The following is a 25,656-nucleotide window of genomic DNA, read 5'->3' as shown; positions in this document are numbered from 1 at the left end:
TGCTCTGCTGCAAACTCACCCCTCGAGACATCCTGGCTAAGTCTACAAGCATTCAACAATGCCGCCCACACAACAGCTGTGGGCATCACACCCTGCTCAATCATCTTATCAAACACACACCATACATCTTTTATCTAACCTACCCGACATAATATATCAATTAAGCAAACATAATTTTCTGGACTAGGATCCATACCGTATCTATCTTGAACTGAAACAAAGCATTCCCGACCTTGTTCCACCAGTCTGGAATGGCCACAGGCAGATAAAACAGCAAGAAATGTGATAGGATTTGGCGAGACACCACTTTCCTCCTCGCCCATCTTCTCAAATAGATAAATTGCTTCAAGCCCATGTCCATGACTTCCATATGCATCTATCATGCTTGTCCACGAAACCACATCTCTGCGAGGTACTCCATCAAACAAAAAACGAGCATTCAAAATTTTCCCACATTTAGCATATATGTCCAATAAAGCATTGCACAATTGGGTATCATATACCAAACCCAGACGAATCGCCACATTGTGTATCTGCTTCCCGACCCACAAATCTGAATTCTCAGAGCAAGTGGTGAGTCCATTAGTAAGGGCAATCTTGTTGGGTGTCATCTTACTCATAATCGAAAATGCTACATCAAATTTTTTATTTTGAACACACCAAAAAATAAAGGAATTGCATATTACCTCATCCTTTCTGCATTTCAAATGAGAGAACACCTTCACAGCTTCCTCAACGAGCCCAATGTTGGAGTAAAAATCAATAAGAGCAATACATAGAACCACCAAATCATGACTCATTACAACCACCAAACCATGAACCTGCTTCCCTTGTCGAAACGCCTTCAAAAAGTTACAAGCTTTGAGCACGGAATACAATGTGTACTCGTTGAACTTTACTCATTCCTACCTCATTGCTTCAAAAACATTGAGAGCCTCTTTCGGAAGGCAATGATGGAGAAAGCTCAAAAACAAAGTGTTCCAAGAGACCACGCCCTTCAAAGTCATGTCGTCGAAGACATGAACAGAGTCATCCAAGTGGCCATACTTGGAATACATGTCCATTAGGGCGGTTTTAGCAATGTCCGAGTCTGAACCCATTTTGATAATCAAAGCATGGACTTGTATGCCGTGTCGGGGATCCGGAAAAGCTGAGCATGCCCCCAAAGCAGGCGTAAATGTGTAGGCACAGAGATAAGAGAACGTATAGAGCATGTGACGGAAGAGAGACCATGCAACAGAAGCATCGTCGTTGCGAACATACGAGTCGAGAAGCGAGTTAAAGGAGTAGAGATATCTGTGGAGCGTTTCGTCCAATAGGCAGTGGGTGTGTACATTACGCAATTCATGGCGGCCATAGCAGACTGAAAACCGAGTTTTATTGGATGTTTTGGTCGGGCAAACAAAGCAGAAGGTAGTTTCAACAACTGTTTTTCTAGTTGCAAACATGCCACGCTCACGACACGATTCCTCAATTGGAATTGGATTTAATACTGGTGAGTGGTGAACAATTGATTATATAAGCAGAAGAGGCAATAATGGTCTTTCGAAAATATTAATAGTGGTTTCATGCAGCTTGTCGCCAACCACAGCTTAATTGTGAGGTTCGTTTGGCAGCACGCAATTGTTGAGAACTCTTTCTCGATTATGTCATACAGTGGGGACACAATGAAACTTGCAAGCTAGCACGATAAATCACCTGGGTTATAATGACAGCTAGCAAGAGAGTGATATAAATAATAGGCATTATAAATGTATTAGATAGTCATTGCTCAATGCTACACAGCGCAACAAATAAGTTTCACAAATACAAATTTAAAAGAGTCACTTCTATTATTCATCCAGGCAATAATATATTATTCATATGTCCTACTTTTGATGAATCCTAGATATGTCTAGTGTAGTTGTATATTCTCAACTTTGCCCATCTAATAAAGATTCTCTTTACAAATCCAAAAAAAAAAAAAAAATGAGAGGAGAAAAGACAATACCAGCTCAATATTGACACCATAACATTCACACGATAACCAGTTATGTATTCAAGGGGTAGAACAGTTTTAGCATTCACTATTAACCCCAAAAAATAGTTTTTAATTGAGGCAAGGGCCACCGCTTTCATTATCACAATAAAAAGTAATCATCACCTGTCCTTTATGTTGCTATAAATTGAGAACGGTTATTTGTAGAACTGGGTTCTTTTCTTTTCATAAGAAATAGTGAATCCTTGGGAGAGACTTTCTAAACACCCACTTATTTCATTATGGTTCAATAAAGAGTAAACATCCATGGTCACTTTATTTTGTTGGAGGAATTCCAAATAAGAGTGCAGTCTAATCTATTTGTATCCCCCAAATGGCAAAGAAGCATTTAGATGGAAGAAAAAATAAATAAATAAATAAATAAAGAGTAAACATCCATGGGCACTTTCTTTTGTTGGAGGAATTCCAAATAAGAGTGCAGTCTAATCTATTTGCATCCCCTAAATGGAAAAGAAGCATTTAGATGGAAGAAATTTCTAGGACTGACAACGGGTGAGGCAAAGAGTTGCAACCTTACAGATGCACAGAAGTTGTGATGCCTTATTTACGGCCTTGCAAATGTGATTAAACAAGTTTGCAAGCTAGAGAAGTCTTTGGCAGACCACAGATGGCCATGAGTCTTTCATAACGATGGCTGAACTTTGGTAAATGGGATTGAAGCAAGGAGAATATATTTCTCTTTAGCTAGATTTTTAAATTCTCTTCCCAACTTAGGACGTGGAATCGGAGTTCAAACCATAGCTGTAAAACCTAGGCTGGATTTCGGTGAATGCTAGTAAACTAGAATCACGTCAGAATCAATCTACTCAGGTCATGTAGCCTAACATGGCCAAACCTAGCAAATCACCCAGGTTAGCTCAACTCATCATTTAGAAAATAGAAAAAGAAGAGGAAAAAAATTCCTATAATTGTGCTGCGTATGGGAATTGAATACAAAATCTAGTGGAGGGCGGCAGGCTTCACATTTAAGGAACCAATGTGACTTTTGTATTTTAATTGAACAAATGGTACACACACACATAAACATCATGTAAAGAATCAATCAAATATTATTAAACTACTTCTTAAAGAATAAATTAGGTGACATAAATTAAAATTCTAAATTTATCCTTTATTTGTTATTCATACAAATTTTTAATTTCTTGCATGCCCCAAAACCTAAAACTGAAGAATCCATTATATCTTGTTTATTTAGTGTAGTCCATCTATCTACCATCCATGGTTATGCTTAAGATGATTATTCATTAGAGTTCAACAGTTAGAATCTCAATTGTTCCACCCCTTTGGTTGTTTGTCTTCACTGGATGAATCTGTTGTTGTTCTCCATATTCTTATAAATTTCCCTCCATTCAAATGAATATCACACACATATCATGAGTCGCAGGTGGGTTATATATCTATATATGTTGATGCCTTGAAGTGTGATATCTTGTTTGAATATGGGTTGTTTGCATCTAATCTGAATTTTTAGATGAGAAAATTTATTTTCAAAAAAATGTGATGATAAAGATTGTTTAGGTATATTTATAACTTCATTGCATTAACCTACTAGTGCATCAAAATTTGTAAGTGTGCGGTTTGTAAGTTTAAACATGATAAACATTATTCATACATCATAATATTAAGACATTCAAAACACATAATTTTGCAGTCATTAATGTTAAAATAAAACATACCTTGATCCATAACCTCCAAATATATATTTCAAATTGTGTTTCTATCTCACAACCCTTACTCTTCCTTATGCTTCAACTTAATTTGATGGATATATTTAGCATAAGCATCATAGGTTGAGATAGTACCAACCCCTGCCGTCTCTTTTATAATCACTTCCATCAAGTGATTATAGACTTCTCATATTCCAAGATGTTATTATAGTTTTACAAAATTCTAAGATCATTAATCAGAAAACATAATTACAAATATGATAACAATATTTTATTTAAAGACCTTTCATATTACCTCAACAAATATCATTATAATTTCATTTGAGACAGTTAATGTCTTATATTCTCCCGCTTGGATCAATTGAAATTACTTAACGTAGTTGATCATAATGTGCATACATTAGTTATCATTAATATGTAGAAAACTTGTAGGAGTCATAACGGTTCCATATAATCTTTATTAACATAGTTCCTTCCATGCACTACAATACAAGTTCCACTACACATAATGATCTTTTAGTTGAGAGGCATACATTAGGTTCAAATTTAATCCTGTTATCATTATTCCATAAGAATTATGTATACAAAATGGAAAACAAAAATAACAGAAACATTTTCATTATCGAACTCAAATATCAATTGAACAACATACATTAAGATTCAATAATGCCCATCTTTTCAACATGACCAATAAATGTTTTGGGCGGCAATCCTTTTGTCAAAGGATCAGCTATCATACAATCGGTGCTGATATGTTCAATTGACACTTTTTGTTTCTATATGTCTTCTTTAACAACAAAGTATTTCAATTCCATATGCTTAGCACCCTGGGAATACTTATAATTCTTAGAGAAGAAGACAGCTGCGAAATTATCACAATAAATTTTCAGCTGCTTGGCGATACTGTCAACTATTCCAAGTCCAGAAATAAAGTTCCGCAACCAATTAGCCTGAACTGTAGCCTCAAAGCAAGCTACAAATTCAGCTTCCATAGTGGATGGACCAATTATTGACTACTTCGCACTCTTCCATGAAATTGCTCCTCTGGCTGGCAAGTATACATTGCCAAATGTGGGCTTTCTTGTATCCACACATCCAACAAAATCAGAATCCAAATATCCAACCTCCTCAAGATGATTAGACCTTCGATACAAAAGCTTGTAATCTTTCGTTCCTTGCATGTATCTTAGAACTTTCTTTCCAGCCTTCCAATGAATCATTCCTAGATTACTTTGATATCTACCAAGCATTTCCAACTGCAACGCTAATGTCAGGTCTTGTGCACGTTTGAGTGTACAGCAAGCACCCAACAACTGATGCATACGGAACATCCTTCATTTGCCTCTGTTCCACATCATTTTTAGGACATTGCATGATACTGAACTTGTCTCCTTTCTGAATTGGAACGGGTAAAGCTGAGCATTTGTCCATGTTAAATCTCTCTAAAACATTATTTATATTACTTTATGAAACAGACCAACCAGTCCTTGGGACCGATCTCAAAATATTTCTATTCCAATCACATACTTTGCCTCTCCCATATCTTTCATTTCAAAGTTTTTAGAGAGAAATTCTTTAGTCTCATGTAACAGACCAAGATCATTAGTTGCAAGCAAAATGTCATCAACATACAGAATGAGGAATATAAACTTACTCCCACTAATCTTCAGATATATACACCGATCAACAATGTTTTCTTTAAATCCAAAGGAACCAATGGTACTATTAAACTTAAGATACCATTTTCGAGAAGCTTGATTAACCATAACTTTGTTGCTTCCTTTGGATTTATATCCTGGAGGATAACCATGAAGCTTGTAGCATTTATCAGCTAGATTGCCTGTTAGACCACAATAAGTACAAATTGGTCTTTCTTTCTTGGAATGCCCTCCTCCTTTGCCACCATTGTGATTCTAAAATTACCCTTTATTATGAGTAATAAACATTGCAGCAGCTTCAAGATTATAACCCATGGTACCATGATTAATGTTCCTCCTTTTTTCTTCTTGTAGAACCAATGAACAAACCTTGCTCAATGAAGGAAATGGTTTTATTAACAAGATTTGATCAATAAGATTGATGCAACTATCATTTAAGCCCAACAAAAATCTGAAAACATGTTCCTTGTGCCGAGCATCCAACTTAGAAGCCTTGGATCCACAAATACAAGCACAAGAACAAACAGTAAAAGGCCGATAGTTAACAAATTCATCTAATAAAGTCTTTAACTTTGTAAAATAGGAACTCACCGAGAGTGAACCTTATGAAAGATGAGAAATTTCTTTTTCAAGTTCAAACAATTGTGGTGTATTGCCCTGTGAGAGTCTATCCTTAAGATCAAACAACAAATCCTTTGCATTATTGATATACATCACACAACTTTCAATTCCATAGTTAGAGAATTGGTTAGCCAAGAAAGAATAGTAGTGTTGCAACGACTCCAAGAATTGAATAATGGAGAAGAAGGATCTGGTTCTGCGATTGAGTCATTCACAAACCCAAACTTGTTCCTAGAACTTAAAGCCAAGAACACAGATCTAGCCCAACTCGTGTAATTTTCTGGACCTGTGAGAGGTTGAGAAGTAAGAACAAAACCTGGATTTTTAGTCGCAAGAAGAAAATAAGGATTGTTGGCATATTCGTCTTCCATTATTGTACTTGAATTAGACATGGATTGTGAAGCTTCAACAGCAGAAGCCATTGAAAATTCGAAGAAGCTTGAAATCAAGAATTTAGAAATTGAAAACAAACAGTGAAAGAATGCTCTGATGCCAGGTTAAAATTGAAGGAAAGTTTCAAATCTTATTTCGTAATCTAAAGTTTACATCAGAGTGAAAATATATATAGCAATCCATAACTAATTTTAACAACTTAAAACAAATCAATTAAAAACTACTAACTGAATTATCAACTAAATATAACTACAAGATGTTAATTTTCCAACTGAAGTTCAACAGCTGCTGCTGCTGTGTGTGTGAGATACAGCTACCGTTGCTACTCTGTAACTCCATTCTGTTGGTGTTGTTCTTGTTCTGTTATGCTGAGATCAACAAAATGCAAATTCACAAACCTCAAAACCAACAATTTCTATCTGGATAATGCAAAGTGACGATGATTTGGTGGCTTACAAACAAAAGACCAAAAGATCGCTTGTTTTGTAGAATTCTTCTTCAGGGTTGCTCCCGTAAGACGATAGCCAATATATGATCCTCAAGGCCAATAGCAAGATATCCACCAACCTCCTTCAAAGCCTTAACCACATGAGAGTGCAAAGAGCATTGGGTGGATTCATCTCACATGCACGACCAAATTTTTCTGACTCTCTACTATCACATGGCAGGGTCCTTCAATTATTTTTATTTTCTAAAGCATAATAGTAAGGATGTGGGCCATGAATAGTAAATTAGTAACTTCGTGTCAGCAGATCCTCACTTCCAATGATTAAATTATTGAACGTATGAGCATGCCAGATGCCTTCAGGCTTAAAACATAATGAGAAATTTAAAGCAAGGGTGCTGGAGTCACAATGCATTGAGGGCATTGTTGATTGGGAAAAGCTTGATCCAAAAGACCATCTTGTCAAGCTGATGAAGATCAAGACCTACCCCATCAAAAGGTGTTGGAGTAAATTACATTCATGATGAGCAATCCACAACAGATCTTTTTCTTCTACTGGTAGTGGTGATGAGATGTTGTTATGCAAGTGGTCCAATCCATAACTGCCTGCAGTGCTTGACTGCAAAGAACAATCACCATATTTCTTTAGTAAATGCCTTCACACACCATTTAAAAAAACTCAGATTTGACATTGCTCTCAAATCGATAAGATAGATGGCACTTCATCATCTTCATGACAGCCTGCGACAGTGACCCAGGTACTCCCTACTTCCTTAACCAGGCCTTTCTTCCTCATTATACTTCTCAATTTGTTCGCAAGATCCCAACTCTCAATGGTTGCATAAAAATTTGAAAGTGGCACATAATTCCCAATCTTATGTGGCTCTAACTTAAGTAGATGCTCTGCTGCAAACTCATCCCTGGAGACATCCTGGCTAAGGCTACAAGCATTCAACAATGCTGCCCACACTACAGCTGTGGGTGTCACACCCTTCTTAATCATCTCATCAAACAAACACCATACATCTTCTATCTGACCTGCTTGACCTAATATATCAATTAAGTAGGCATAATGTTCTAGACTAGGATCCATACCATATCTATCCTGAACTGAAACAAAGCATTCCTAGCCTTGTTCCACCAGTTCGGAATGGCTACAAGAGGATAAAACAGCAAGAAATGTGATTGGATTTGGCGAGACACCACTTCCCTCCTCGCCCATCTTCTGAAAGAGATAAATCACTTCAAGCCCATGTCCATGACTTCCATATGCATCTATTATGCTTGTCCACGAAACAACATCTCTGCGTGGTACTCCATCAAACACAGAATGAGCATTCAAAATTTTCCCACATTTAGCATACATGTCCAATAAAGCATTGCACAATTGGGTATCATATACCAAACCCAGCCGAATCGCCACATTGTGTATCTGCTTCCCGACCCACAAATCTGAATTCTCGGAGCAAGTGACGAGTCCATTAGTAAGGGCAATCTTGTTGGGTGTCATCTTACTCATGATAAAAAATGCTACATAATATTTTTTATTTCGAACGCACCCATAAATCAAGGAATTGCATATTACCTCATCCTTTCCGCATTTCAAATGAGAGAACACCTTCACAGCTTCCTCAAGGAGCCCAATGTTGGAGTAAAAATCAATAAATTCGGTACACAGAACCACCAAATCACGACTCATTACAACCACCAAATCATGAACCTGCTTCCCTTGTCGAAACGCCTTCAAAAAGTTACAAGCTTTGAGCACAGAACACAATGTAAACTCACTGAACTCTACTCCTTCCTCCCTCGTTGCTTCAAAAACATTGAGAGCCTCTTTCAGAAGGCAATGACGGAGAAAGCTCGAAAGAAGAGCGTTCCAAGAGACCATGTCCTTCAAACTCATGTCGTTGAAGACACGAACCGAGTCATCCAAGTGGCCATACTTGGAATACATTTCCATTAGGGCGGTTTTAGCAATGTCCGAGTCCGAACCCATTTTGATCATCAAAGCATGGACTTGCAGGCCGCGTCGGGGATCCGGCAAAGCTGAGCATGCGCCCAAAATGGGCATAAACGTGTGGGCACTGAGATGAGAGAACGTACAGATCATGTGACGGAAGAGAGACCATGCAGCAAAAGCATTGCCGTTGCGAACATATGAGGCAAGAAGCGAGTTAAAGGAGTAAAGATATCTATGGGCTGTTTCATCCAACTGGCAATGGGTTTGTACATTACGCAGTTCATGGCGGCCATAGCAGGCTGAAAACGTAGTTTTATTGGATGTTTTGGCTAAGCAAACAAAGCAAAAGGCAGTTTCAACAGCTATTTTTCTAGTTGCAAACATGCCACGCTCACGACACAATTCCTCAATTGGAATTGGATTTAATACCGGTGAGTGGTGAACAATTGATTATATAAGCAGGAGAGGCAATAATGATCTTTCGAAAATACTAATAGTGGTTTCATGCAGCTTGTCGCCGACCGAAGCTTAATTGTGAGGTTCGTTTGGCAGCACGCAATTGTTGAGAACTGTTTCTCGATTATGTCAGACAGTGGGGACACAATGAAACTCGAAAGCTAGCACGAGCAATTATATAAATCACCTGGGTTATAATAACAGCTAACAAGAGAGTGATATAAAAAATAGACATTATACACGTATTAGATAGTCATTGCTCAATGTTACACGGCGCAACAAATAAGTATCACAAATACAAATTTAAAAGAGTCACTTCTATTATTCATCCAGGCAATAATATATTATTCATCTGTCCTACTTTTGATGAATCCTAGATATGTCTAGTGCAGTTTTATATTCTCAACTTTGCCTAGCTAATAAAGATTCTTTTACAGATCCAAAAAAAAAAAATGAGAGGAGAAAAGACAATGCCCGCCCAATATTGACACCATAACATTCACACGATGACCAGCTATGCATTCAAGGGGTAGAACAGTTTTAGCATTCACTATTAACCCCAAAAATAGTTTTTGATTGAGGAAAGGGGCACCACTTTCATTATCACAGAGAAAAGTAATCATCGCCTCTCCTTTATGTTGCTATCAATCGAGAACGGTTATTTGTAGAACTGGGTTCTTTTCTTTTCACAAGAAATAGTGAATCCTTGGGAGAGACTTTCTAAGCACCCACTCATTTCATCATGGTTCAATAGAGAGTAAACATCCATGGTCACTTTCTTTTGTTGGAGGAATTCCAAATAAGAGTGTAGTCTAATCTATTTGCGTCCCCCAAATGGCAAAGAAGCATTTAGATGGAAGAAAAAAAAAAAAAAATAAAGAGTAAACATCTATGGGCACTTTCTTTTGTTGGAGGAATTCCAAATAAAAGTGCTGTCTAATCTATTTGCATCCCCCAAATGGCAAAGAAGCATTTAGGTGGAAGAAATTTCTAGGACTTACAACGGGTGAGGCAAAGGGTTGCAACCTATTACAGATGCATAGAAGTTGTGATGCCTCATTTACGGCCTTGCAAATGTGATCCAACAAGTTTGCAAGCTAGAGAAGTCTTTTGCAGACCACAGACGGCCATGAGTCTTCCATAACGACGGAGGAACTTTGGTAAATGGGATTGAAGCAAGGAGAATATATTTCTCTTCAGCTAGATTTTCAAATTATCTTCCCAACTTAGGACGTGGAATAGGAGTTCAAACCATAGTTGTAAAACCTAGGCTGGATTTCTGTGAAGGCTTGTAAACTAGAATCACGTCGGAATCAATCTACTCAAGTGACGTAGCCCAACATGGCCAAAGCTATCACCCAGGTTAGCTCAACTCATCATTTAGACAATAGAAAAAGAAGAGGAAAAAAATTCCTACAATTGTGCTGCGTATGGGAATTGAATGCACAATCTAGTGGAGGCCAGCAGGCTTCACATTTAAGGAACCAATGAGACTTTTGTATTTTAATTGAACAAATGGTACACACACATAAACATCATGTAAAGAATCAATCAAATATTATTAAACTACTTCTTAAAGAATAAATTAGGTGACATAAATTAAAATTCTAAATTTATCCTTTATTTGTTATTCATACAAATTTTTAATTTCTTGCATGCCCCAAAACCTAAAACTGAAGAATCCATTATATCTTGTTTATTTAGTGTAGTCCATCTATCTACCATCCATGGTTATGCACAAGATGATTATTCATTAGAGTTCAACAGTTAGAATCTCAATTGTTCCACCCCTTTGGTTGTTTGTCTTCGTTGTATGAATCTGTTGTTGTTTTCCATATTCTTATAAATTTCCCTCCATTCAAATGAATATCACACTCATATCATGAGTCGCAGGTAGATTATATATCTATTTATGTTGATGCATTGAAGTGTGATATCTTGTTTGAAATTGGGTTGATTGCATCTAATCTGAATTTTTAGATGAGAAAATTTATTTTTAAAAATATGTGATGATAAAGATTGTTTAGGTACATTTATAACTTCATTGCACTAACCTGCTAGCGCATCAAAATTTGTAAGTGTGTGGTCAAGAAGACTAATTTATTGTTCTTTACTCAATCTAGAAAGCATCAATTATCATTTTATATCTATAGTTATAATGATGTTTTAGACATTGATATGGACAACATTGTTGCACTTTTGGCGTATAAAAATTTATGGTTTCAAGTTGAAAATTACTTTTGTACTTCATCTCATTATTGGGTTTGTGGGAATCTAATGCTCATTTTATTAAGCAGCTAAATGAATTGGCACATATGATATGATGTGTTACACCAGTTTCTTTTTTTTAGTTGACTTTTCGTTTTTGAGATTCGTGAATAAAATATCTTTTTTGTTAATGTTGCAGATTGATCTATGATAATAGTGATATTCTAAAATTTTCATTTATAATTATTTAGATTCTTCTTACATTATATTCATGCTATTGTGCCTAAATACCCGGTCATTCTCTATGAACTCATTTTAATAGACTATTTAACGCAAATAGTAACTTACTAATTTTACTTCTCCTCCTTTAAATCAATGGTATTTTAGGTTTTGCATGTCCATCTAGATTATTGGAACAATCAAAAGGAAAAAATTTACTCCTTTTATTTCTTAGGCATTAGTACATATTATAAATGTGCCAATTTGGGTTTTATATATTGTTGATTTTGACGAATGGAAGGAAGGGTTTATTTGTCCACTTCAAGAGGTTAAAAATAGTTAGAATTTGTGAAGCATAAAAGGTTTCAACGAATGAATTCGGTAACCATGATTGACAGTGCATGTGTTATAAAAACGACGAATATAAGCAAAGGAGATGCTTTAATAGATTTGACATCGTATGGTACCTATGAGATCACATTATAATGTGGACTCATTTTTCAAATCTTGTGGCATCTTTAATGGAAATCAAGGACGCCTTTTCAAAGGGCAAGATTAACTAGTTTGACGTACTTGATTTAGAATGGATTGATAAAATTGTAGCATGTCTTGTATATGTCCTCCAACAAAAGAGGAGTTTGATGATCCTTTGTCTTATCTACAAAAGATTAGCTCCTAAAACTTGAAGATATGGTGATGTCCCTTCCAGATTTTTGCAAGCAATAAATTGAAATTATTTTTCTACAAGTATTTTTCTTTCAACATTTTCAAATTGTTCAAATAAATTAAATGATTTCCTTTTTTCTCACACCTTTCGATACACATATAAAAGCTTAAAATTATTTTTTTTGAAAAAATTATTGCACTGCTTTTTGAACAAGGAAAACTGATAGAATAAGAATATAGAGCCGCAAAATAAGATTGCAATGAGTTGTGATAAAAGTTTTGGTTGATTGAAGTTAGTTATGGATCTTATATGTTATGTTTGAATTGAATATGATTTCATATGTGTTTTCGAGTGTTGAGTTAGCTAGTGAGCATAGTTGTTTATGTCCGCTTTTTGCACCTTTGCCTAAGCAGTCTTGGCAATTTCTTAGTGTGGAAGCCCTTTGCTTTACAAATCAATATGACATTGCTTCATGGTCATTGAAAAGCAAAGCTTAGCATACCTTAGGAATAGTTTAATTATCTCAAGTGACAATTTGTTAAGTAGTTGTTGGTGATATAGATTATGAATTTATATATAAAGCATATTTTAGTACCGGATTGTGAAAAGTAAACAGTAAAATCATAATCATCAATTAATTTGGTCATCACTAAATTATAATATTTCTATTTTTTGGTTTTAAATTATGTGAGCTAACATTGTTTGTATTTCTTATTGTTTTTTTAGAACTCTTACATATTTTCAACCCTTTGTCATACCTATTGGCTAGTTGGCAATATATTATAAATTATAAATTACAAAAGAATAAATTTATAATTTTTTTAATTTACCTGTGTTGAAATCTCACAAATAAAACGTGTCACCACGTGCAAAGTAGTGCTTAACACTATTCTTTTTAAATAAATCAAACTTTAATCCTTACTCTTAGTTATTATTTTAATGAATTAATCGAACTCTTTTACCCTTCAATAAATTTGTATTTAATCAAATTCTCTCAGTATTATTTAGTATTTAATTGCCTTATGACAATGATGGTGATAAAAAATATTGAATATCATTGATTCATCTTCATTATCGTTAAAATCCTTCTAATATATACATATATGTACACAAGGTTTAAATTTGAACTCTAAAGTTCTATGCACATTATCTGTAAAAAATAGACAAAAAATAATAAATAAATAAAAAAGAGAGAAAAAAATGTCAATGCCAACATTTATGCAATAAAAATGTTTGAAAGGTTTCACAAATGTTGAAGGAAATTATATTAGTGAAAAAAAAATATAATAAAAAAAGAAACTTTGTCATCATCCCCATTTCAAAATTTATAACAAGAGACATCCAACATGAACACCCCCACATCAAATATCCCATAAGAAGCTCAAGATTTAGTTAGGTCATCTGCAATTTGGAAAATATTATATATATTAATAAATCCTCTTTTTATGTTTGATTATCAAGTAAAGTGAGAGAAAATAAAAATATATCAAATCAATGAACGAAAATTTACTTTCAAACATAATGAATTTTTTCTTTTTCATAATATTGGTTATATTAAGATAAATTTGCTTTTTAAATTGAATTTGATATAAAGAGAAAATGTATGGAAAATAACTTTCTCGTTATTTTACTCTTATTTTCTCATCCCAAACAAATCCTTGATCTATATGGATGGACCCTTAATCAATCACTTGCCTATTACAGAACATCGCCCCCCTCCCCTCCCTCAGCCCAAAAAAAAAAAAAAAACAAAGCAAAAAAAAAATTGAAATTTATTGCACTACAATGATAACATTGATGGGCTAAATTTAGAAAATGATTGGTACTATTTATGTTTTCTATTTTTCTTTCTGTGTAGGAAAAAAAAAAAATGGCAAACAAATTAGTTTACGTTGTCATTTTTTATGTTTGACATTGGTTTTCAGCCATTTCAAAAAACTAAAAATACATGTCTTATGGTTTTGAATTATTTTAATAATTTATTGTCAAAATAATTCAATATGCAAACTTGATTTTTATAAACTAAATCATTCATTTTATACAAAATTTTTAATCAAAACTAAAATAAAATAAATCCATAAATTTTCTAAAATTTTGGACAAAGAGAAAGAATAATATGTCATTGAACAAATATTTTTACTATTCTTGTTTCAATTTTCATGGACAACTGGAGTATTTTAATAGTAGCAAAAAATGATTTTTAAAATACAATAATTAAGTAAAAATAATTATAATGATTTATTATAATATTTTTAAAATTTAAATATTTTAAAAATCATTTATTATTATTATTGATTCTACTGCAAAAATGAAATTTTTTAATGCATTTTAATTTTATAAATTTTAATCAAGTTGTTGGCTTCTGATACTTAATTTTGTCTTTGGTGTGCAGTTTTCTTTCTTGATTTACATTTTCACAATTTTTGACAGTGATATTTGGTCCCTTAGCCATAGTTGGATCAAGGATTTTGTATAAAGAAAGAAAATGAAAGGAAAATAAGAAAGAAATGTACTTTTCATTGTATTTTCTCTTTGTATCAAATACTATTAAAACGAAAATTTGTTCTAATATCATTACTTTAAAAACAAAAAAAATCAAATACTATTATGTGCATCTAGAAGGATATCAAACATTCTGTCAGAAGAAGAATCTACTGGCAGCAAGATCAAATTGGGAAGTTAATTTGAGTAGGCTCTCCAAATTGGTAAACACAAGAAGAAGAATTGCATAAACCGACGGGAGTAGCCTTCATATATCACTTTCTACTGTGCTCAATTTTGCAATGTTTGCTATGTTGTGCCCCGTTTGATGTCCCATTTTTTTTTTTTTTTTCACTTTCTTCGAGAACCAAAAATGAAAAAGTATACTTTTTTGAATATATTTTTTTCTTTACATTTTCAAATTTCAAATTAACATTTGAGTCTTTAATCATTAACGAAGGGAGAGCTATCTGGCAAACATGGACCTCTGCCCCTTTGGAAAACCTCCTATTCCACCCATCATAAGAAAAAGACGACTTCAAGGTGAGAAAATTTTTAACGATAGCCAGCCTTTTCACCTCATTTTCTATTTAAGGTCAATGTTCTTCCAGCATGAGCCTACATTTAAATACAATGATGACCCGAGGTATCTGATTTAGAAATAATAATAATAATAATAATAATAATAATAATAATAATAAATAAATAAGGAGACAAAAGATATTTACAAACTAGCAAAATATTAAATAACAGGATGCGCAGGATGACTACCAATGTGCATGCTTCAGCATACACGCAAAAGCCAGGGCTACCGCTCTTCTGAGTTGAATCTGTTCCAAGCTTCCTGTGGAAAATAAGGAACCAAGAAAATGAGGATAAAGAAGGTTGATGCAATGATGATCAAGCAAATGTTTTGGCATGTCATTCCAATCCTATATTTAACACACCAAGAAATGAATCAATGAAGGAAACAAGAGAAACGGTGCAACTGCAACACAACGTCGATCCTTTTTTTTTAACTATGTGCAGATGAGTGCAAATGGCATACGACAGGAAACCAATAGTTCAGCATCGACTAGGCAATTCAACCTTTTGACCAAAACAACTTCCCTTCGACAATTATCTTCTAACCTTTGTCCCAAATGAGCACCAGCCCCAAATCAATCCAATCTGCTATAAGCTATGCAATCCACATTTATCTCGATTAAGAGCACTTCAAATGCACTGCTATTGTTTTTATAGGCAAAAGCTGCCCTATTAGCAGAACAGGTTTCCAGAATGAATGTAACTAAAGTCAGGATTACCTACATCAGTATTCCCTTGAGAAAGGTAAAAAAGAATTTAAATTTTGAAAAGGCTAACAATTAATACTGATAAATTTTCTGAAAAAATCACCTTTTTAACCCTCTACAAAAGAGAATCAGAGCTTATCACCAGAACTATCATAAAGTATACACTCCAGTGGCTATATTTCCTACTCTACATGCATGGCTCGCATGTTATTGTGAACACAAAAACACATAGCTACCAAAATGACACACGGTTAAAACAAACTCCTAATTTTTAGATTCTCTTTCAACCATAAAGCCTAGTTCAAAGTACTTATTACTCGTTCGTGATCTAGGACAAGAAGCAAGACCTAGGGAAGATCCATGTTGGAGACTACTTAAGAAGAACTGGATTGATAATTGTTGGGTTTAATTAGAAGTTTATTGTGTATTTAGTATAATTAGTATAACATTATATGTATTTTGGGGGCTTGTTTATAGTATTTGTGTATTCTAGTGGTATGTTTGTAATGTAATGTAGTTTTAGAAATTTTTATGTAATTTCATATGAAGAGGCTTTTCTTATAAATAGTGTGTGAGAGCCATGTTGTAGGCAGTTGATGAATTTGAATTGTTGATTGAACGTTAATTCCCCCCTGGTATCACCTCTCTCCTCCCTTCCCACCCCTCCTTTCCTTCCTCTCCTAGTTTTCTAAGCTCCTCTCAGGCGGCTGCAGAACCTTGGTGCTGCCCTTCATCAGTTACCTAGTCTGGAATAGAGGTGAGCACGCCAGCATAATTGCACATTACACATACACCTGCATGTATAGTTGCGAACTAGAAGTGGAAAAAGTCACGTTAGTTTTAAATCTAACGACACAAATAAACAAGATCGGCCTAAGAGCAAGAAACTAATTTCACAGACATCTTATATTCACAATCTCTATATCCTCAAAAGCAATACATCATACCTATTCTAAACACGAATAGGCATGGCAACATTCGAACAATATATATGTGGCACATTTATAAGAATCAAATTTGGAAAAGATATGGGCATGTCATAACACAACCTTTAGAAGATCAAAAACCTTTTCACATATATACTTCTGGCTGATATTGCACCCCGTTGTTGTAAGTTGTTCAGGATGACCGCCAGGGTGGGCTTTCCGGTACGCTTTCTTTACACAACTGCATAATAACATCTGTCATAATGGAATTGGCTGCCAGCCACTATCAGGCCCAAGGAATCTGCCACTTTGAAGAAAACTAAATTTTAGAATATAAACCACCATTGATAATGCTGAATTATTAGTCACCTAGTACTCTTATTTCTACACAAAGGCCAAAAGAGGGGTAGAAAGAGGGGTGAGGGAGGATCAATTCCTTTGATTCCAACAGGCTATTCAATTTGAATATAAATAACCTAAGAGGACACAAGGAAAAATACACCACAATTTCAAAAGAATTTAAGAGGAAGGCCACAATGAAAAGCAGTTTAATACCCATTTGCCACATTAAAAATTTATGAGTCACATGCTAAGATAAATGGAGGGCTTATATTCTCCTCTACGCTCTACGGGCCTCAACTCAGAGTTTATTACATCGTGTTTCAGTTCGAAGCGTAAACCATGTATGAGTAAACATCTTAATCTGAGAGATTTTGCAATCATGAGAGAAGAAATGGTGTCTCAACAGCAAAATGCCAACTCAAAAGCTATCTGTCAATATTGCAGATCTTTAATTAACATGACTGAAACTGATGAACATAAAAGTGAATTGAGCCATCTTTTCTATCACTTCTTTAATCTTCAGACCAAAGCTCATGTTGTACCTTCTTCAGATACGTGTATTAAGATACATAACCAATAAACTTACACAACTTCTTGGGACAATAGGATTCAATAGGTCACAATCTAGACTCTAGAAAAATCAAATTGTAGGTTCACAGGATCGATTGCAGCCCAAGAAAAGTCCCCAAACAATGTGAAAAACTCTGATGATCAAGGTGAATCAGACACCTGATCTCTCAATTCAATGAGCCTCATTTCTAGTTGCATGGACATATTGCACCCAGATCCATGCCGCATTTAGAGTCCATCCCTTTTCCCAGATACACTAAACACAAAAGTTCACCATATATTCTGCCTACTTCCACCTAAAACATAGACAGACTTTCTCCTTAAATAGACAGGTCGTGATTTAAACAGAATCATTAAATAAAGCTGTGATGCAGGTCTATACTTAAACAGATGTAGAATGACAGTGCATACGTATTGCAATGTTGAAAGCAGTGCACGCAGATTCCCCTCTTTCCCACCAGACCACCTTTTGACTTCGGCATCGAGAGTTTCTGCTAATCTCTGGAAACAAATCAATTTGAAGAAAATGAGTTGGAAATGCAAAGCCAGTTTATATTTTCAAAGAAAACATCTCTAATTCGGAGAAGGTATTTACACTTCTCTCTGCCTGCTCTCTTTGAGCAAGAAGATCACGCATATTCTTCTCTGCAAGAGCTTTTGCCTGAAAGAGTGCCAAAAAAGCTTGATGTCAAGGCTCTTGAGGTGAACAACCATTTTCAGTCCAGATATTAAAACAAACTAACATACCGCACGCTCAGCTGTTCGCTGATGCCTTTCTAATCTAGCTTTACATCTCTGAGCAGATTCACCATCAGCTCCTGCAAATTTCTCAGAATGACAGATAGCTTTAATAAGGAAAACTCAAAACACTCAAAAGAAAGACATTAAAGAAAAGAGCTTCTAATCAAAAGATAGTTATCACTGGACCTTCACATCACATACCGGCATAAACTGCGGTATACAGATGTCTCGAACCACATGAATACCCCGAGCTCTGCAAGTCCTGTAAATCCATACATTTACCATTCATTTTACTTGCTGTTGGGGAACATTCTTTTAATGCAATACAGCAACAAAGGGAATACTCACTGAGGATGAAGAGCTCTGTCTCATTCCATCATCTCTGATAGAAGCAGAGTATTTATCAGCACTAGATCTTTCCACTCTTACTCTTCCCTCATAAGCAGCCTTCTCAGCCATTGCTTTCTCGACAGCACGCTCGCGAGCCTCTGCAGTTGCTCTTTCCACTGCAGCACGTTCTGCTTTAGCTCTGGCCTCCATAGATGCCTTGTCAGCTAAAGACTTCTCCCTAGCCTCTGCACATGCCTTTTCTAATCTTTCTCGTGCCTCTGCCAATGCTCTTTGTCGTGCTTCAGCAGTCACTCTATCAACAGCAGCCCTTTCTGCCCTTCCACGAGCTTCAGCATAAGCCCTTTCTCGAGCTTCACAAGTTCCTATTTCAACACCCATCCTATCCTTCTCTCTTTCCCTTTCCCTCTCTCTCTCTTCCTCTATTTTTCTAAGGTAATCCTGCTCCAACTCTCTTTCTCTTTTCACCCAGTCTTTATCTTTTTCTTCTGTCTCAATTTTCTCTTTTCTTTCTGTGCTTTGGCTTGTGCTAACCTGCTGAGTTGTTTTCTCAGTATTTCCTTTCCCTTGCATCATAGTTGACTGAACTGCATCCATTCTCCTTCCAATTTCAACCTGCTCTTTTACCTCATGAGTTGACATCAATTTATCCTTGTTCTTGTCCTGATCACTGACAACTTGAGCCCTATTAATATTCTTTCCTCTTTCTCCTCCATGAGAAACTTTCTTTAGATTTCCAGAATCAGAAGCCACTGGCAACACATTCTTACTTCTCTCATTTTTCATTCTTCCAATGCCAATGCCAGCCTCACTTGAGCTCTTCATACTATCATCTGAATGATGTGACTCTACAGCAGCTTTCATTCTGATTTGATTTCCTCTATGTTCTGAGTCGGTTTGAGCAAAACCAGATGTCCTGAATCCTTCATCAACGAGCACTTTTGCAACTTCAACTGCTCCCAATTCCTTTCCACAATCTTTGATTTCAGTCCTAATCTTTTGCTTCTCTTCATTTGCAAATGCTGTTCGACTTGCTTCCAGGTTTCCACTGTTTCCTTCATGATTGCATGCCACTTCAGCTTCTTGGAGGTTGTTACTCTCCTCTATGTTATATGCTTCATAAGGTACCTCGACATTGTCTCCCTCCATGCGCACACAATTTTCATGAGCTGATTTTGGTCTCTTCTCATTTTCATCCTTCTGAGTTTGCCCAGGAGCATTGCTTACTTCATTCAGTTTCACCCACATGCCAGTACCTTTAAGTCCCTTGTCAGATTCTTCCAACTTATCAGGCAGTTTTGACCTTTGCCCAATTTCTTCCCACTCATTCGCCTCTCTTGATCTATTCTCATTTTCTTCCATTTCTTGAGCCTCGTGTAATATTTTCTCATTTTCTTCTCGTATCCGTGCCTCCTTTAGTCTCTTTTCAACATCTTCTCTTTCAAAGGCCTCTTTCCGTTCTTTCTCTGTAAATTTTGTTTCACAAGCATCCATTTTTAAGTGTTCACTTTCCTCTGTTTTGAGGGCATCACTTTTTTTCTCCTCATTTCCTTCCAGCTTGAGTGCCTTTTTTAATCTTTTCTCATTCTCTGCCTGCTCAATGCTCTCTTTTAGTCTCTTGTCATTTTCTCTTCCATGAGCCTGTTTTTGTTTCTTCTCATTCTCTTCCCGTACAAGATCCTTCTTGAATCGATTCTCATGCTTCTCAAGCTCAAAAGCCTTCTTTAGTCTCTTCTCATTTTCCTCTCTTTCACAAGCCACTTTCTGTTTCTTCTTATTTTCTGCCAACTCAAGAACCTCCTTTAATTTCTTATCTTTCTCTTCCCTCTTGAGAGTCTCCAATCTTTTCTCACATTCAACTTGCTCAAAAACCTTGTTTATTCTTCCATCCTTTTCTTCCCCCTTCAAAGTTTCTTCAAGTGTCTCTTCAATTTCAACCCTTTCACAAGCCTCCTCATGCTCAAATCTATCAGTAGCCTGCTTCATTTTCTGATTGTTATCCTTGTGCTTCACAGCTTCCTCAACTTCCAGTTCATTTACTTTCTCTCGAATCCCAATTAGGTTTTTCCACTCTTCCCACTTATTGACTTTAGTTAGTTTCACCTGATATCTATCAAATTCCTGGGCCACACTTAATTTCTTCACATTTTCCGCCTGCTCATAAACTTCTTTACCCATTTTTACACTCTTCTTTTGCTCTTCCCAGAGGTAGGCCTCTCTAGCTGCCTTTGATCTTGCCTCATACGTATTCTCTTCACAAGCCTCTTTACCTGCTTGCAGTGCCCTCTTATTTTCTTCCCATTCACCAATCTCTCTGGCCATTTGTTTACCATTTTCTCCTTGCTTCTCCAATGCTTCTGTTGCTGCTTTTGCTTCCTGTCCACACTCTTGGGCATTTGTATTTTTCTTCAAAACCTTTTCTTCATTTGCCTGCTCAAATGCTGGCCTTGATATATCTTTTCTTACCAGTTCATAGAACTCATTTGCTTCTTTCCATTCACCTGTTCCTTCAGATCTACATGACTCCATAGATACCAAAGATTCCTTCCCATGCTTTTTCTCCATGGATAGTTTAGATGCAAGCAAAAGCTTTTTATTTTCTGTGGAATCTGAAACAAACTCCACTGTGTTCATAAGCTTTTGTTTTTCATTTTCGACAAAAAGATTCATTCCATTATCTTCTCCTTCACATGTTTGCTGCACTCTCTCGTCTACCATAAAGTTGAATCCATCAGCCATATTACCCATGTTTACCTCATCTTTTATGTCATTCTTTGATCCCAGCTTAATATGACTTTGAAGTGCCTCCTTCTTCCTCGCCATTAATTCTTTTGCACTTCTTAGTTTCACTTGAGCTTTCTCCATTACTTCCTTCATCACAGCAGCAGATGCTGAAGCAGATGAACTTGCATCCACTTCAACATCAAAGAAAGGTGGTGAACTCTCACCTGGAGTCCCTTCAAAAGCATGACTTGTGGAAACTTCTTGATTTGAAGTCAATCTACAGGAATCTTCCTTTTTGACATCTAATGCTGGTGGCGGTCTTCTTGGTGGCGGCACTTGAGAAGGACGAGTTCTAAGGTTGATTTCAGATACAGTCACAAACATTTCATTAGGACAGATACCATAATTTTCATATCCTTTTTGAGGATTGCTCCCACTCCCAAATGTCTGTGCACCAGTTCTATTGTTTGGAGGGAGTGACTTTGTTTTCCTGAAATGCTTTCCTCCCATCATTCCCCTATTTAAATCCATACTAAGATTTATATCATCAGTTACCTTCAAGGATGGTTTCTGCTTTTCTGCCTTCTGCAAATGAGGGTTTTCATCAACTAAAACAGACTGTAGGTGGCTTGAGTGCGTCATCCCATTTAACAAATCCTCATTTGTTCTTCTATTATTTTTATGATATGAATTGTTGAACTGATTCATGTCATCCAATGATTGATGATCATCTCCATTTGACAAGAATTGATTCTTTGCAGCATAAGCTGAAGGATCTGATTCTTCTGATAGATATTCAGACTCGGTTGGAGTCCTATACATAAGGAAGGAAAGACAAACATTGTAAGATAATATTCTGATCTCACTAGATTGAAAGGAACTAAAATTTCACCCCTGGAATTATTTTTAAAAATAGGATAAAGCATATTATGCTAGCAAATGCTTTTCAAAATTCATGTACAAGTCGAGACGTGTATATTCACATGGTTATGTTCAGTTTATCTGATTAAAAAAAAAGAGTATATTCATGTGGATATACGTAAACATACTTTTTTTCTTTATAATGGAGGCATAAGAGAATAAATTTCTTGCAAATTAGTATGTGTTTTTTCCATTGAAAAAAAAGGTCAGTTTCACGCAGAAGACCCTGCTTATTAGAAGGTCAGGAGAAGGTGGGCAGTGGACAATTTTTATATCCATCTGTATTATTTGAATAATATATAGGTTAGAAATGGACAAAGATCACATATTAAAAGTAAAATTGATTTCCTAACAAATATTCTCTTCATTTCCTTATTTTAAGTACACTACATTCCTTATCGCTGAGTTGGACATGTACAAAATTTTAAATGCAAACCCAACACCTCATAAATGCAGCCAAAGAATGTAAACAATGTTTAAAGCACTAAACTGGAGTCATTCCTTCAACTATATATTCAAGAAAGCATCCTTCTTCTACATCTAAACAGTAAAAACAGTCAAACTAGAGTCATACTATAGGCACAAATTTCCACATATATATGGTTCAATACTAACCTTAACGAGCTACACAGGAAATTAACCACTGGAATGACATTTCTGGTCCATCAAGATTGCTTCCTATTAGGTTCCTGTATTCCTTCCATTCAATAAGAAGGGAGGAACACTAAACAGATGATTAGGAAACTCAAAACTCCTTATGGTGCATCATATTTGAAATAATAAAATAGTCTGTGACCATTAATAAACAAAAAGGGTCAAATTCTTTAAGGTAAACCTATTACAACAATCAACAAACTTATTCTAACATTTGTTTATGCACATAGATGAAAACTAAACCTAGTAGCAGAGCAACTCTTAATCCCAGACAATTTTTGTTACAAACTTATTTCTAGAGATATTACACTGTTTAATGCCAACCCTTCATCTAACTGATGAAAATTAAACTCCAATCTATGTTGACAAATCGGAGCAAAACATCCTAACCTTATCCACCTCAGTATAATCTTCTCACATGTCACTCCAGTCCTGGCCCTCCTGGTTCCGAAACTAACCAATGTAGAGATAGCCCTTGCCCAATCTCCAATCTCAATCCAACTACCTTCCCCCTACCTTCATCCACCAGGGTCCTATTAAATTGCTAACGTATCATGCTTTTTGACAGTTTGACACAATCATAAACTCAAATTATCACATGCACCCAACTACTTCTATAATGCTTAATGGAGACAGTCATCCACTCAAATTATCATATGCACTCAATTACTACTATATCATGCATAATGGACACATTCAACCACCCATACTATCATATGCACTCAACTTGCTACACTTTCCTTCTTTTTCATTTCTTCAAGGCAGAATTTCAACTAAGAATTATGGGTAATAAGAATCATATCAAACCCAGCACAAATTTTAAGAAACCTAGCTCAAATCAGAAATACGCCTCCAATCCGTTAACTCTAACATAAAGCACCCAATACCGATTTCAATATACTACCAGTCATCAAATTTGTATATGAATAGCCAATCCAGTGGATTCAAGCCGAAAGCTCACCCTCCCAGTTTCAGTTAAAGCCCACAAGCATAGGCCCACATCTCACTGAAAGTGCCCAAAACTGTGCACATATAGGGATGATCATTTGTTTAGCATTTTCAAAAGTGCTTTCTTGCTTATAAAAGCTAAATTTGCTTTGATTTGAGCTCTCGGAAACGAGAAAAGGACTCCGGATATGCGAAATAACGAATAACTAATTATATGAATGAAACAGGCTGCAGCACAGTGACTGCTTTTAACCCCAAATAAGAACATTTTGCAAGAAAGCCCAAACAAACGAAGCAAAAGCTGAGACAGACAAGAAAATCAAGACATGATCGTACCAGGCTTCGTCGGAGGAACCATCTCCCCCCATGGGTTGTTCCAACAGCTCATCGTACGAAACCGCAAAATCTAAACCGTCGAAACCGCCGAAAACTTCAGAGTAATCGAGTTTCGAGCTCCGAACATCGAACGAAACCTCAGCTTCGTCGACGACGGGAAGATCCAAGACTGGAATGGACGAGGCTCGCGAGGTGCGGAAGCTTCCGAAAATCTCACCGTAATCATCAGCGCGAGGGGAGAAAGTGGGGACTCCGAACTTCGGCGGTCCTCCGAAAACGTCGTCGTACACCGTCTTGGCCGTGAAGCCATTGCCATTGTAGATTTTCCTGGAAAGCGTCGCAGAGGCTCGATTCCTGTGGAGCGAGTGGGAAAGATTCTCCATGAAAATGGAGTTTCTAGGGTTTCCGCTTCCCTCTTTCCTCTTCTCCCTCTCTCTACCACTGCTCTGTCCCTCCCTCCCTCCCTCCCGCTCCGTCTCTGTCTGTCTCTGCAGAGCCTCTGCAGTGCAGGGTCAGAGAAAAGAGAGGAACGAAGAGCGAAGAGCGAAGAGCGGAGGGCAAAATAGGAAAGTGAGAAGGAAAATTTTAAATGACGAAAGAGGACCTTCGGCATGTTTGGTAGCTGCGTGAATAACAAAAATAGAAAATTCCATTTCAAAAATCTCGGATATTAATAATAGTTTGCCAAATAAAAAAATGTATGCTAGTGGGCCGATTTTTTGACGAGTGGAAGTAAACAATCGGGGGAGGAGGGAATGGGAATCACAGGTGGAGCCGGTGGCCGGGAAGCTTTTGACCCTTTGAGACCCGTTTGGATCACAGGTGCGTAGTGACCACAGCAAATTTAAGGTCTCTCATTCACTTCTATTTTCAAAATATGTAACGCAAATTAAATTCCCTATGTTGCACTATCTTTAATGGTGCTTTGCTTGATTGACTTTTACTTATGAGAAGTGTACAAAAAATTGTTGAAAAAACAAAAAATTGAATAAAAATACATCTTGGTTTAGCCTTTTGATTTTGATTTTAAAAGGTAAA

At 36.1% G+C, this 25,656-nt stretch overlaps 1 protein-coding gene across 1 annotated transcript in view; it reads right to left on the bottom strand.

Moving 5' to 3' along the window:
- LOC131158703 (auxilin-like protein 1) overlaps positions 1-25,257 on the bottom strand; it is a 63,728-nt gene extending 38,471 nt beyond the window's left edge. Inside the window, exons 1-6 of the mRNA XM_058113568.1 lie at positions 24,619-25,257; positions 19,036-22,573; positions 18,889-18,949; positions 18,694-18,764; positions 18,542-18,607; positions 18,358-18,447 (exon numbers count right to left, since the gene is read on the bottom strand). Coding sequence (XP_057969551.1) covers positions 18,358-18,447; positions 18,542-18,607; positions 18,694-18,764; positions 18,889-18,949; positions 19,036-22,573; positions 24,619-25,001 — 4,209 coding nt within the window. The 5' untranslated portion in view covers positions 25,002-25,257. The remainder of the gene's footprint in view (positions 1-18,357; positions 18,448-18,541; positions 18,608-18,693; positions 18,765-18,888; positions 18,950-19,035; positions 22,574-24,618) is intronic.
- Between the last annotated feature and the right edge of the window lie 399 nt (positions 25,258-25,656).

Source organism: Malania oleifera, chromosome 1, assembly GCF_029873635.1.
Source record: "Malania oleifera isolate guangnan ecotype guangnan chromosome 1, ASM2987363v1, whole genome shotgun sequence".
Classification (NCBI taxonomy): Eukaryota; Viridiplantae; Streptophyta; class Magnoliopsida; order Santalales; family Ximeniaceae; genus Malania; species Malania oleifera.
Note: the sequence above shows the minus strand (reverse complement) of the source record. Positions and strands in the feature narration are given on the sequence as shown.